The sequence below is a fragment of the Carassius gibelio genome, chromosome A19, assembly GCF_023724105.1.
Source record: "Carassius gibelio isolate Cgi1373 ecotype wild population from Czech Republic chromosome A19, carGib1.2-hapl.c, whole genome shotgun sequence".
NCBI lineage: Eukaryota > Metazoa > Chordata > Actinopteri > Cypriniformes > Cyprinidae > Carassius > Carassius gibelio.
Genome location: NC_068389.1, coordinates 8537307 through 8553446, shown reverse-complemented (window position 1 = coordinate 8553446; position 16140 = coordinate 8537307). Strand labels below are relative to the sequence as shown.

The 16140-nt window shown below is 39.7% G+C and overlaps 1 protein-coding gene across 1 annotated transcript; it reads left to right on the top strand.

Annotated features, from left to right (window-relative positions):
- Nucleotides 1-10283: 10283 nt before the first annotated feature.
- Nucleotides 10284-14555, top strand: LOC127934952 (uncharacterized). The gene is made up of 6 exons (XM_052532542.1): nt 10284-11051; nt 11347-11518; nt 11598-11999; nt 12090-12178; nt 12264-12374; nt 14526-14555. Exons 1-6 carry the CDS (start codon nt 11037-11039, stop codon nt 14553-14555), a joined length of 819 nt encoding a protein of 272 aa, XP_052388502.1. The 5' UTR covers nt 10284-11036.
- Nucleotides 14556-16140: the final 1585 nt, after the last annotated feature.

Below are 16140 nucleotides of genomic sequence, written 5' to 3'. Positions count from 1 at the left end.
TTGTGAATTGATGAAGTAAAAATAAAACCTGTGCATTTCTTTTGGATGCTGCTTTCACAATCAAAACTAGTAAGTGTGATACATATGAAATATTGTTTAATGGATAAAGTGTTTTAAGCAATAAATATCTCGTCTTAGATTTAAATGCATTTATATTCAACACACCTGCATCACATTTAAATAAGTACCCACTTATATTTTTTCCTCCACAAACAATGGCAATGCCTTTATAATACTTTAATTAATGTTTGACAGTATTACTTATAATGCATACATGGTTAGATCCACATAGCTGCTCATATCATTTAAATGGCTTGACTGAAAAACTGAGAAACACTGTTGGCTGTTGTGTGACAGCAATTTAACATTACACAAACTCACATTTTCATCACATGGTTGAATACAGTTATTTATTAGTCAGTTACTTATGGACACTTTTCTTTCCATCTTACATAACATGATGCTTCAACGTGATTGTAATCAGTAAGTTGCAATAGTGCTGTTTCTCTGGCATTTTCAAAGGCACCTAAAATATAATAGCCTACTGCCACTTGGGTTTATACATAGTTTAACGGTCTAACGAAATCCAATTTTAAACATATTTTACTACACCAATTTTCAAGGCTCTTATATTTCATATTTGCGCCAATGAATATTATGAAAGAAGTTATTTTAGGAAAAGACAGCCCTGATTGTAAAGCAAAATGTGAAGAATGTGCTGTGATTGGAAGTGTGGCTGTTATTCGATTGTCTTGAGCAGTCGGTGGGTGGAGTCACACATTTGTGGATTTGTCAGTGTCTTGACCAAGTGGCACCCTTCCGGTCTCTCTTGTGAAACCAACACGGAAGTGATTAAAACTGTAATTCATCGACTGGATGCTTAGAGGCTAGCTCCAGAAGGGAGTCAATCCCGTAGACTCCCCATGTTAACAGCAGCAACTTTACAGCAGAAAAAAAATATGTACAAATATAGGTTTTGGTCTATATAGCTAATTTTGCCCTTAATGACAACTGTGAGGAAGGTGAATTTATTTTAAATTTTTTTTTTTGTTTTTTTTTTTGTAACTCATCCGTTTAAATTATATCAAGCTTTAAAGTTCTGCATGATTAAGTGTGTGGCCACTTGAGTGACAGTCGAGTTAGGTGGGTGTGGTTTTAGTAACCAGCTCCCGCCTCTTTGCCCATTTTCGATTATCTGGGAGTGACGCACTGCCAAGATGGCGACAGCCGGCTCCACCCACTTTAAGTTTCAAAAACGCTCTTCGGAAACTTACGGGTGACATCAGACACTAAGAATTGTTTCAAAACCCCCAAATGTACAGAAAGCCAATTATTCACAAACGCACAGGATGCGATTCACAAATGAATGCCAGGCAAAGTTTTGTTTGTGACAAAAATATATTAGTGAATATGCTTTTTATTTGCAAATCTCTTTTTTATTTTATTTGTGGACCCCTTCTATTTATTTGTCAATGCGTTTAATTTTTGTTCATTTCTTTGTGGAGTATGACCCAAGAGGGAATCCACGATGAATCAAACATCATATACAGCAAAATGACAGATAACAAAAAAAAAAAAAAACAGTATAGCAGTTGTCAGCAGCCATTCAATACAGAAACATCTCAGAGATCTTGAATCATGGCCATGTTAGAGTTGTTACTAGCTAGTTAGATTCCACAACAATACATCGTACTATGATAGTTAATCAGCGAGATGCCCCAATAGTTTTGTCCAACTGATGTCATTATGCTTGCATTTTCTCTGCACAAACCCTCGGAAAGAGCAACAATTATCCAATGAAATATACACTACTGTTTGGGAAATGTACTGTTTTTTAAATAAATCTATTATGCGCTCCAAAGCTGCATATATGTATTTGTTCAAAGATACAGTATAAAGATTAGAATTTAAAGTAAAATTTAGTTTTATCGATGTCTTTCCTGTTTAATGCATCCTTGCTGAATAAATTAACAAAAAATCTTATACTGACCCTACATTTTTTGAACAGTAGTTTTTGTTATGCTATGCTCTCATACGTTCAATCACCATGACAGAATTCCAAAAGAATCAAAGAAATAAATAAATGAAAACTGCAAGACAAATAATGTTTGGAAAATAAGTCTGGGTACAGGTTTCCAGGTCTAACTCCAGATGTCATTAATGACTTCCTTCAAAAAGAGCTTCAGAGCAGCTGTCTTGACATCACTCAACACCGTCTCACTTAATCTGGTTGGAGGAAAATCCTTCATCTGTTTTCTGAGGATGCAGAGGAGCTTTAGGGTCTAATCCTCACCTGTTAAGTGTGTGTGGGTGTGTGTGTGTGTGAGAGAGAGAGTCACTGACCCTCTCTGAAGGTTGAGAGAGGGCTCATTCACCTGTTTCCTGAGTTGAATGATGATCTTACTGGGTTTGGAGCTGCAGTCTTTGGCAGTAGCTCACTTTAGTGGCTCTCTGTTTCACATGACCAGGGAAGCCTGATGTGATTCTGGCAGAATTTAGGTTCAGCTGTAAACTCACCCGTAGGGCTTCTCCATGGGTTGGTGATTTTGTGAACTTTAAGAGGAGCAGCAGCTAACTTGGCATAGGCCTTAGAGAGCAAAAGACTGAGAAAACATATTATTAACTCATTCATGCCAAGCTACACTTCATGCCCGAGGCATCCAAGATGTAGGTGACTTTGTTTCTTCAGTAGAACACAAACAAAGATTTTTAACACAAACTGTTGAAGTCTGTCATTCTTATAAATGACAGTGGTTGGGAATCTCAGCTTTGAGAGTAAAAAAAAAAACATACTCAAACAAAACCAAATTAAACACTGTAGCTTGAGATGATACATTGATGTGTAAAGACACAAAACGATCGGTCTGTGCAAGAAACTGAACAGTATATGTTTTTTTTACTGCTGATTTTCACCACAATGTCTGAACTGTCTGAGAGCATTCAAGTCTTCTTCAGCCTGTGCGTGATTCATCTTCTTCTTGCTTTATGGTGGATCGCAGACTTATAAAAGCATTACCACCACCCATCTCTCAAATGGACCATTGACTCTATCTACAATCTCAATCAGGACAGATCTGGCATTGCGGTGAATCAGAGGTAAAATATGATATAAATACTGTTCAGTTTTGTCTTACACAGACCGATCACTGTCTTTACACATCACTGTATAGCCATGAGCCGCAGGGTTTAATATGGTTTTGTCTGAATATGTTTTTATGACTCTCAAAGCCATGATTCCCATTCACTTACATTATAGGACAGACAGACCGCAACATTAAAAATTTAGTTAGAAATCTCAGTTTGTGTTCTACTGAAGAAACAAAGTCACCTACATCTTGGATGCCCTGGGGCTAAGCAGATACATATCAGATTTTAATTTTTAAACAACAACACTTGAATTCTGGAAATGAAATTCCAAGTAATTTTAACCCAAGTACACTGAAAACCTGAAACATCATATTTTTACAGTGTATGGCAACCATTTGTAAATAATCACACCAGGACCCTGTGAACTGTATCTTTTAATACTTTTTGGCCTGAAAATATTTAAATTGCAGTTCTGTTCAAATTTGTAAGAACTAATCAAACTAATCTTTTTTTCTTTTTTTTTTTACTTTTATTAACTTTGCGCACTTTCTAATATTTAGTTTTAGTTCTTTTCAGTTGAGAGAGAGTAGAAATTTTGCCTTGGCAACTAGATGCTAATAAAATAATTTTCAGGCTTTTATCGTACCTTATGTATGTAGGTATTTATTTATTTTTTTGGTTAACATACTTGAATAAAACATTTTGCATGAGTGTCATTGACCCTACTGAAATATGTATTGCATCCAAGACTAGAAATATGTGTTTTATGTAAATCTGTATATATAATAATGCAAAGCAAGTCTGTCATTATTTTCTCAAGTACTAAATCCATACAGTTGAGTAATAGTAAGGCTGGATCATGAACACATTGCTACATTGCTATAGTACGGTGCACCTACGATGACATGGTCGGTTCACTTAGTTTTGTCGTGGCCATGACATTATAACTTGTGGGAACGTGATAATATGTCATGGCCAGGAGTTAAATGCGTAAACAAACCTGCATGACCAGAGCAACCCCTGGATTATCAGGGATTTATTAATTTATATTTTATTTTGAATTAAGAAATTGTCATATTACATATTATAGAAATTATTACATTATTAAATTATTATTTTATGGGAACCCAGTTCAGTCACACCGTGCCAAGAAGGGGGGAAAAACCAACGCAATCATACTTGATTTTTGATACCAAGATATGACGATAGCAACTAGGAGTAGAATAAGCTCAATGAGGTTATATCTGACCTAGCTTGATCGTCCCATGCTCTTATCGCTTCTGTACGTAAGGGACAGAGTGCACATGAGCAGAGTTTGAGTCTTTGGCAAAGAATGGCCAATAGCATGAGCATGAGAATGAGGAACAAAAACTTTACCTTTAGAAACCTGACCTTTAGACAGAAAGTACCCTAGCATGAAGTGCCGGGACGTCTAGATTATAAAATCTAGCAAATGTGGACGTTGAGTTCCAACTGGCCGGCACACAAATTTCAGCCATAGTGATACCGCTAGAACATGCCCAGGACAAAGAGACTGCTTTCGCTGAATGGGCTCTCACTTCAACTGGGCATTGCATGCCCAAGGAAGAGTAGGGTAGCTGAATTGCGTCTACAATCCACTTAGAAAGCCTCTGCTTTGAGGCTGGCAGCCCTTTGGTGCAGTTTCCAAAGCTTACAAAGAGTTGTTCTGATCGCCTTATCGTCGCAGTGCGCTTACCACTTGTGCTCTGAAGGGTGTTGAGAGCATCTTTGGTATAGAGCCATGCCTTGGTTTCAGGACAACCTTTGAGTCGTCAGGCCCGAATTCTAGGCAATTAGGGCTTATCGAGAGTGCTTGTAAATCACCCATGCGCTTAACAGACGCTAGTGCTAATAGCAGAGCTGTCTTCAGCGATAGGGCCTTCAGGCCTAAGGATTTTAGCGGTTCAAAGGGGGCTCCCTTTAATGCCCTCAGTACCATGGACAGGTCCCATTAAGGGACAGTGGGAGGGCGAGGCAGATTAAGCCTTCTGGCACCTCTCATAAATCGGACGACAAGGTGATTTTTGCCCACCAACTGGATCGCTATAGGGGCATGTGACACCGCTATAGTCGCTACGTAGACCTTGAGCGTGGAGGGGGATCGCCCTTCTCCAAGAGCTCTTGTAAGATTGACAGTATCACTGATACGTCACAGGAGGCCGGGTTTTCACCATGGTCTGAACACCATGCGGAGAATATCAACCACTTGGAGGCATTGAGGCTTCTTGTAGACTGAGCTCTAGCCTGTGAAATAGTGTCTAGCATGCGCTCAGGGAGTCCCGTGGGTCCAGCTAAATCAGCCCCTATCCGTCCGTGCCACACAATGGCAAGCCATTCCCGGAGTGTCAGATTGGGTTATGGGAATAATAAACCATGGCTACACCCTACAGTTTGCATGACAACCCCTGCGCTTCTGCAGGGTGGTCACCACTTCAGTGCACAACGAGAGCGCTCACATCTGCGTGCCGTTTTACAGCTGGTACTTCCTAGTTCCCAAGAAGGATGGCGGGCTGTGCCACATCCTCGATCTAAGACATCTGAACCGCACCCTCATGAGACAGCGCTTCAGAATGATCACACTGAAACAAATCCTCTCGCAATTATGCTCAGGGGATTGGTTCTTTTCACTGGACTTGTAAAACGCTTACATTCTTGAGATTTGCCTTCGAGGGTGTGGCTTACCAGAACAAGGTCCTCCCTTTCGGGTTGTCTTTGGCTCAGCACATGTTTACAAAGTGCATGAATGCGGCTCTCTCCCCTCTCAGGCAGAAGGGAATCCGCATTCTCAATTACCTCGATGACTGGCTAGATCTACCTCAGTCAGAAGGGGAGGCATTGAGTTACAGAACCCTGCTCCTCAGCCACTTGGAATGCCTGGGGCTCAGGGTGAATTTTGCCAAGAGTTTGCTGTCTCCAAGCCAGCAGATATCAATTCTGGGAACAGTGCTTGACTTGGTGACAATGAGGGCAATGATGGTGAAGGAGCACGCCACCGCTCTACAGCGACTCTTTCAAAATAGGTGCTTCTTGTCCCCTAAAAATTTTACAGAAGCTGTTGGGCCTTATGGCAGCAGCATCGCCAGTGCTGGAGCTCGGGCTGTTACACATGCGCCCCCTCCAATATTGGCTGAAGCAGCATGTTCCTTCTAATGCGTGGCGTCAGGGAAACCTGAGTTCCTTTCAGGAACATGCAATGGATGGAACAGGGTGCCCCACTTGGTATGGTCTGCAGAAGTAAAGTAATCTCTACAGATACGTCCAACAGAGGTTGGGGCACACTGTACGAGGGGAAACCCACTTTCGGCTGTTGGTAGAAAGAGGAGAGCAGGCTTCACATTAACTGCCTTGAGATGATTGCAGTTCAGCGAGCCTGCCAGAGCTTCCTGTCAGACCTAAAGAGCCACCATGTGCTGGTCAGATCAGACAGCATGACGGTGGTGTCATACATAAATCACCGAGGTGGGCTGTCATCGACGCGACTCTTCAAGCTAACGATGGGCCCAGAACAACTTGGGTTCCCTGAGGGCAGTGCACCTACTGGGCACACTGAATAGGAGTGTAGACATGCTCTCGAGAAGTGGAGTCCCCTCAGAGGAGTGAAGGCTTCACCCGCAGACAGTTCAGAAGATATGGGGCATCTCTGGCAAGGAGGAAATAGACCTCATTGCCCAACACATTTTTCCATGACTGAGGACACGTTGGCCCAGGACTGGCCCAACCATCTTTTTTACACTTTTCCTCTGATTCCTCTGATTCCCCAAATAATCAGGCGGGTCAGAGATCAGAGATGCCGAGTTCTTCTTCTGGGAAAACCAACATTGGATAGGCAACCTGTCACAGATGCTGCCTACGGCCCCATGGCCCGTTCCTCTGAGATGGGATCTCCTTTCTCAAGCAGGTGGGATGATTTGGCACCCACAACCAGAGCTGTGGGCTTTTGCATGGGGACATTGCACTCGTGAGTGGTATGAGAGGAAAACTGCTTTTTTCGTGAAAGGAGTGTGTTTTTTGTGCATTATTACAGCGGAGGAAGATGAAGTACGCACGATTTAGTCAGCTCGTCATTGACTTCTGGGAAGAGCGGTGAGGCTCTCTGAAGAGGGTCTTGCTGGCGCCCAGGCAGAAACCACTCGTCCAGACGGCTACGGGATGGTTCCTCTGGAGGAGACCATTCCAGACCCAGAGAACGCGGATGAGTTTGGCGTCCATCCTGTGTTTAATTCGGCTGGGATCAGACGGCGTCGATGGGGGCTGGGACTGGCGAGCCTGACAGCTCCTCAGCATCTGAAGCAGCTAGAGACATACTGTCATCTAGCAGTTCCTCCTCAGTCCCTCCGAACAAGAACAAATCTCTCATGGCAGCAGAGGGACATTGATCAGGCCAAAAGAAAAGGATGGGGGAATTCCCTGTGGGCAGAGAAAGTGAGGCACATAGGGGCTGAGCCGGCATGAACTCACTCTCATCCTGTCGCTTTAGTCCTCTGCCCCACCATTATTTCCTGGCCAGATTGTGGGAGGAAGTAAACAAGAGGGCGCGAGGAGCGAGATCACTCTCTGAAAAGAAAGCGGTTCACAAACGGAGAGTGGCGAGATTCATATTCTCGTATTAAGAACATGAATTCTCAGCCATCGCTACATCAGCGTGGGGTTTCCCCAAGCACGGAACACACTCGCTGTGTCCGTCATCAGCGTGTAGAGGGGCTCTGCATGAGCTGAAATGACAAACTGACATTTTAAACAATGCCAAGAAAAAGATCTTTTAGATAAATTTGCTCTTTTTTTCTCTCACTCACCGGATGGCCACGGTGAAGCGAAAGATCTGCAGCGGGGTGAGTCAACGTCAACCAGTTCAGCGGAGATCAGAGCAGAATAGTCGTCGCTGAAAGAGAAGAAATCTGAATGCCTGTGACGAAGCAGCCAATGTATAGCCAGAGGCCCAGCCCATTCTGGCGGGCTTTGGCGGGCTTCGCTTCCATAGGTCCGTGCAGCACCACTGCTGAGCCATTGGCTTCTTTCTATAACACTACACGAACCAATGGACATGCAGTTTCACTGCATGATTGAATAAGGCTTCAGTTAAGGAGAAAAAATGAGTTTGACGCAGTACGAGTGAAGTATTAAAAGGGAATTCTCTTTCCCAGCATTTGCTTATACAGCATTACTCTACTCAACCGAAGTGGTAACTGGAGACTCAAGCCTCTTGTGTAAAGCCTCCAACATTGCAAAAACCTCTGCAGCCTCCATTGTTTCTATCACCAGAGCTGATTTTTTTTAATTTTTTTTTTATGATTTATAGAAAATATGACAAATGAAGACTTTTTTCAAGGCAATCCACTACTTTATTGACGATCAATAATTAACCTTAACTTAACTGTAACGTTTTAGTTTATTTAGTACACTGAGTGTAGACAAACAAAGACACATGATAATAGACACACATGGCCTTATTGACGTTTTATTTAAACAAACAAACAATGGGACTTTTAGTAGTAAACTATTAGTAGTGGGACTTTTAAAAATTAACACTCAGCATTTCTGCTTGTAAGGGGGTCAGAGAAACAGCAAGACATTTTATTGTGCCATCCCCGAAGCAGTAGTTCACGCAAAAATGAAAATTTGCTGAAAATCATGCCATCCAAGATGTAGACTGATCACCATTGGATCCTCTCCAGTGAATGGGTGCTGTCAGAATGAGACTCCAAACTGTTTTTTTTTTCTACTATAAACCATCAAATACAATTGCATAATCCATAATAATGCTGCCTATACTCAAAAAAAAAAAAAAAAAAAAAAAAATCCATGAAATCCCAATCTCATCAAAAACCACCAACAATATGTTTTTGAACTGTTTTGTCAATGGTGCTTGATCTGTGCACATTTCTCCCCTGATTCAGACAAGACAAATTTTTCACTTCAGAAAGCAATATTATGAATGAAAGACTTTGATTTTAGTTGAAAATGGTTTTTCACAAATCTTTTTACAAATCTTTCTTCACAAGACATTAACTGATGGTGTGGAATATTGTGATGTTTTTATCTAGCCCCTTTCACACTGCACGTTTGTAAAAGCAAACACATGCACGCACATATTCCAGGTAATCACTGGCAGTGTGAAAGTGCAAAATCTAGTGAGCCGGGTACAATTGCCAGGGCACATTACCCGTGTATCTGCCGAAATCACAGTGTGAAAGGGGCTTCAGCTGTTTGGACTCTCATTCTGACAGCACCCATTCACTGCAGAAGATCTATTGGTGAGCAAGTCGGGTAATGCTAAAAGTTCCCATGAAGAAACAAACTCTACATTTTGGATGTCCTAAGGCTGAGAAATATTTTCCTTTAAGTTGCTTTATTTTTTGTCTGTCATCAGATATGTCAAGATGTGGTGTATTTGGACTCATGTTAAAGGGGGGGTGAAATGCTCGTTTTCACTTAATATCATGTTAATCTTGAGTACCTATAGAGTAGTACTGCATCCTTCATAACTCCAAAAAGTATTTAGTTTTATTATATTTATAAGAGAAAGATAGTCTGTACCGATTTTTCCCGGAAAAACACGAGCGCCTGGAGGCCTGACGTGTGGGCGGAGCTAAAGAATCACGAGCGCCAGTTGCGTTGACAGCGTTTGAAAGCTGTGACAGCTGTGAAGGCTGAAACTGAACGAGAGCAGCAGCAGCAAGGACTCGCTCCGAGCGGGGCTCGAACCCGGGTCTTCGATGGGAGGCGGACGCACTAACAAGGAGGCAGAGATATTTGAAGCAGTTTTACTCACCGCCTGTGGTTCCAACACACAATCGTGACCCTTTTTTGTTGGGATTGCATCATCCTTAAGAAATAAACGATACGCAAATCCGTCGTCAAACTGGGCTTTGTTTGTACAACAAGCATTTTAGAAATGCAGGGAACAAGCACAAACACTTGCACAACTCCGTTGATGCTCTGTAAAAATAAACTCCATCCACTGGTCCCTTAATGCTGTTTTTTCTTTGGTAATCTGTGCAGGGTTGTCTTGCCCTGGCAACCAAAAACACACTTCTTTTGTGACTTTTCGCGACGCTCTCGCTCTGATCAGTGAATGCCTGTGCACAGCCTCTCTCTGCTGTGCTATACGGGAGCGCGCGCTCTTCCGGCAGACGTGCCCTCAGGACCCATATAAGGAAATTCCGCTCCATCTAACGTCACACAGAGCCATACTCGAAAAAAACTTTCCGAAACTTGTGTCAAACCTGAAGGAGTATTTTTGGAACAGAAATACTCCTTCAAACGTACAACTTAATTTTTGAAACTTTGTCCATGTTTAGCATGGGAATCCAACTCTTTAACAGTGTAAAAAACTCAGTATGCATGAAATAGCATTTCACCCCCCCTTTAAGCATTTAGATTTGGATTCTATATATATATACTTTTGCCATTGAAGAGCTGATTCAGGTGCATCAGCGCATCCTCCAGAACCACACTACTCAGATTATATCCAGCACTAGTTTTGAGCATGAATTTCTACCATTACCAGATTTGTTTAATTCCCTAGCTAAGATTGTAAACAAAATAAATAGATTTTATTATAAGAGATTCATTTGTGAAACCCTTCTACTGAAGTAAAAAGAATCAATGTAATTTCAACATTTCATCATGAAAAAAAAGGAAAAAAAGAAACCACAGAATCGTTAAATAATAACAGGATGACTGCCATCCATGCTGAAAATAGTTTGAGTTTGAATATACATTATTCTTTTCAAAATGCATTATTTTTCATTTAAAAAATATGACCAGAAGAGGGAGCCAATGTTACATTACAGTCAACGCGACAGTCTTTTCTTCCAGTGGGCAATAGTATCCATCTGCAGACCCGCAGCACAGCCGTTTTAGAACCGCCGTTTCAGAACCGCTGTTTCAGAACCGGAAGTGAGGGGCGGAGCTATTAACACCTAGAAATGGCGGAGAGCACGGTGAGTACTTTTGCTGTCATATGGTGAATAATTTTCATTAGTTTTCACAAGTTTTTATTAGGTGTTTATATTTAATTTGTGATTGGCTTCATTGTCTTATTGAATCTTCAATTTGTTGTTGTTTTTAAGGTGTAGAAGTTTTCTGCGGATGTTTTGATTAATCTCGTGTTGTAAATGGGCCTTGCATATGAATAGTTTGTTCTCGTTTCACCTGTTGTATGCATTGTTTGTGAAATAATGTTACCGTATAGTTTAGCTATTTTAATCCCATTTGTCGTGCTTTCATCTCTTATAGAGACATATAACTATTCAGAATGGTGACGCATTACCTGAGCTGCAGCAGTGCAACAAGTGTTGCAGCAATTATCACTGCCCTTTTTGCGCGGCCAGCGTGTTTAAGCCAGCCAAACTGGTCAAATTAAAAACCCATCTTCAAAGCCACTTTAACAAGGCAGTAGTCTGTGGAGGTATCTTGATTTGTTTAATATGTACTTACAATATATTATTGTGTAATAGGTTACCAATTTACTTATTAATTTATTTTAGGCTATACTATACACAGATGTGGACTAGGATGTAGACCAGCTCTACATCACCACTGTCCATACTGTGAAACAACAATTTTAAAGAGAGGTGATTTTGAAAAACATGTACAGGTTTGCAAAAAAACCCCACCTCCAACTTCAGCCACAATTCCATCTTCAACCACTGCAGTGCTGACCACACCAGCTGTGAGAGGGAAACCATCTCCTACCACTGCAGTTCTGACCACACCATCTCCAACCACTGCAGTGCCAACTACACCAGCAGTCTTCTCAGGAAGGGTTTGTGTAAGGCCTGTGATCAGAAAAAGATGCCCAGTTTCGGACATCTCTATAGACGAGCTAGTCCCCACAGACATTGAGATGGAGCATGTTACCCCGACATCAATGACGGTCCCAACCAGTAGTAAGTGTAAACCTGTATAAGTTTTAATATATCATAAAGCTGTAATGCATAAAGTTGTTGTATGTAATTTTCAAATTTTTATTATTACAGCAGAAACTGAAATGGTGTGTAATTATAAATGCCTGTCTGCCAGTAGAGATTGTTGGGATTGTGTGCCAACTCATAGGCAATCAGTAATGGTATGTGAAAGGTATTCGGTTTTATTTGATGTTGCAATGGCAAACCAAAAATGGTTTTTTTAATCATTTTTTTCTTCTCTCTAAGCTTGAATGGGTTTTGGGGACAGGCGACCAAGATGAGACAATTGCTGAAGTTGGAAACGTGGTTCTGAAAAGAAAAGATTTCTGGACTCTCGGTCTCAATGAGCAGTTGGAGGTAGGGGTGGGCGATATCTCGATATTTAAAATATATCGAGATATTTTTTAAACACGATATGGATTTTGACATATCGTATATATCGATATATTGTTTATATTCTGATTCCGCCACTTTGCTTGTTTGCCTTCCCTGTGCTGTGCTCGCCCCCCGGCCTCCTTGCTTTTGTCCCCTCTCACCTCGCGTGTAGAGAACTAGTCAAAAAAAAAAAAAAGACAACTGGCTCCATTATATGGAGATACTTCAGTTTTAAGGCTTAGGGCGAACGGCAGGCAGATGTCTACTGTAGGGCCCAATGAAACGCGGACGGAATCGCGGAATCCAGTCATAAAAATGGAATTTACAGTTTAACGCGGAATGTCACGGAATTGGTCAAATTTTAAATGAATTAATCAAAAGTCGGTCATGCACTTACATCAAATCGCGAAATGGACTAATATCTGCAAATATTAACCCGGAAAAGTCTATTTAAATATGAATCCTGCATGTTCTGCATGTCTGTGTCAACGAATGGAGCAGAAGCGCGTCTTCATTCATTAAACACGGAAGCTCGCATAACGCTCGCGCTGATTACATTGTCTTTCCTCTCTCTAAATAAAGACGTGAACACATGAGGAACATCTCCAGAACTGCACTGAAAGTCACTTCATGAGCATCTGACCGTTTGATTTGAGTAAGACTAGCTCATATCACATCATAGACTGTGGTATCACATACACAGAACTGTAAAGGTAAACCCGTCAAAATAAAAGTATTTGACAGAAATCTATTACTATTGTACAGCAGAATGTAGATAGCCCACTACTACTACTATTAAAATGAAACGAACATAATTTTATAAGGAATAATCACACAACATTTCTCCCATGTTTTATTTTTAATAGTAAATCCCCTTTGTTTACCAAAAAATAAAGTTTGCTTAATTTTAAATAATTAAAAGATAAATTAAATGAATGTTTTATGCCTTCATTTGATAATCAGTAAAATGTAAATACACAGAATTTCTGAAGGGAAAAAACATTTCACATAAGGCTATTTTAAGAATTGTTTTTAACTAATTAAGTTGTTTTTATGCATTTATGCACACAGAATTAGGTAACAATAAAACATATAGTGAAGAAAAAAATAAAATGTTTCATAGGCCCCTTAATATGTAATATTTGCCATATTTGTTTTTGCAGTAGTTTTTTGGGGGTTATTTTTCCTGTAAAGATATCGAGATATATATCGTATATCGAGATATAGCAAAATATATCGAGATATGTTTTTTGCTCCATATCGCCCAGCCCTAGTTGGAGGCAACAGTAAGTTGATACAAAGTAACATACAATAATATTAAGAAATGACTGTGACTCTTTACAATTTTCTTTTTAAAAAATTCAGATTGCAAACAGCTGTCTTGAAGTAATTACTTTGGTCTCTATGGAACGAGTAAGTATTTGTATAAAGCTGCAAATAACCTGAGACATAGTTGTCTAGCTTGTTTATAGTCTTACATAAGTACGTTATGTTGTAGGGATTGGATGTGTGGACAGCTAATGCATATGTTGTGGTGACCTGGTTGCCTCCAAATAATCTGGACCCATCCTTGTCATTTCCAGTGAGGCCACAAAGTTACATACCATTTACAGCAGTGACCAATTTTATTTTAACCATCTGAATGTTTTTTTTGTTTTTATATATATGTATTGTTTACAGGATAACATTGCACTAAAAGACTGCATTATCTTCCCTGCTTGGAAGCCAGGACACTGGATGTTGTGTGTATGTCATTTGTGATCTAGCTATTTAACTTTCAAAAAAATTAACTGTCATAAAAAATTTACTGTGTTTTGTCTTATCACAATTCAGAAATACAATTTCATGATTTGGAAGAACTAACATTTTTTTGCAGGTCATGAAGCCAAAAGATAGACACATGTTCTTCCTAGATTCAACCAATCCATATGGGTTGGGTGATGGGAGATATATGAAAGCTTTCAGGTTGCAAAAATAAAATAGTGAAAATGTTCAAGGTTCTAAGTTCAGGCTTGCTGTTCAAGGTTCGCTGTTCAATGTTTGTGTTCAAGTTTTGCTGTGTTCTGTGCAAGAGTTTAATAAGCTTGCTTAATGGTTACTTGCATGATGTTCTGTCTTTGCATGGTGTGACAGTTTTTACAAGAAAGACCCAAATACTGTTGACTGCTATGGTTTCAGAGCATCAAACTGTATGTAATTTTGCATATTAGCAAATATGTTTATTATGTGTATTTTTGTTGCAGCAAGATGACAGCCAAAATTGCACCTGGAACATGGATGCTAATAAAAAACAAGGTTGGTTATAGGAAGTATGCTAAAGTTGGGATAGTGGGAAGTGTCAAACATTGTAAAAGGGTTTTTTTTTTTATATTTTATTATTTATTTTTTTTAGGATATCCCCCAACAGATTGGTGGTGTGGACTGTGGAGTCTTCATGTTGATGGTATTGTTTTATTTATAACTAAATAATTACACCATAATTGGTTTATTTATGAGGAACAAGGCAGGTTTTTTTATTATTGTTTTGCATTTACAGAGAGTGTGTGTGTGTGTGTGTGTGTGTATAATTTGTTTTCTTTTTTTTTATTCCAGTATGCTCTACATCTTGCCTTGGGAGCACCCTTTGATTTTACATCTGTAAGTAATTATAAAGGTAAATGTGTTTAACTGATGTTGTTGTAGCTGTTAATATTTTAATATTTCAGTTATTTTTTTCCCTTTTTCTTCCAGTGTGACATGCCAAAGATTCGGAGATGGTGGACTCTAATTCTTTTAGAGAACTTTGGGGTTTTCTCTGAAAGGTAAATACTGGACATTTCCTCCAGCCCACCATTACATTTGCACCCCCTTCTGATCATTTTTAAATGAACCAAAATATGTATATTACAGTGCAGATACCCTTCAAGAGGCTCTTCCACACAGAGAACCAGCTGAGCTTAGCAGCAGTGAGGTATGTCTCAGATATAAAGCCCATATATACACACATATGTACAGTTGAAGTGGATCAAAACCTTTCATCAAAGTTGTATTAAAATCAAAACAATAACCATTCTTGTCTTAGGACAACTTACTGATTAACTCTTTTGATCCACTTCAAATGTTGACTAATCACACACAAATACATGTAAATACATAAATGCATACATATATAAACATCTGTAAGAAATGTAAAAATTAATTTTTTCTTTAATATTCTGTAATCAAGGAGCTACCAGTAATCCGAGACATGGCAGAAGCTGTGAAATGGATTGATTCCAATAACCATCTGCTCAGAGGGCCGGTGGAAGAGCCTCTTTTCCTCACCATGACTGAGGAGGAAAAGGAAAAGGCCCTCAATGATCTCAGTGAAAGCACAGACTCTTTGAGGGAGCCCTTTACGTTTCTTTTTCAGTTCAGGGATGACATGGAATTAGTTATACAAGAATGTCATGACAAAATGGGCCTAAAACTGAACTGTTCATTTGATACATTTTAATTTAAATTAATGCCATATGGTCATGACAATGTGTGAATTGTTTGTTTTGTAAATTGTCATTTTCATTTTATACAAAATTGTCATGGCAAATTGTTTAGCAAGTTTATTCCATAAACTTTAATTATCTAGTTTTTGATTTGTTTCTTTTAAAATTTTGTGTGTTTGAAGATTTTTACAGCAATGTTTTAATTTTTTTGTAGTGAAATGCATGATACACATGTTCTTTGCTTTGAAGTATATTTTTTTATGTTGTGATTAAAGTATATTTCATAT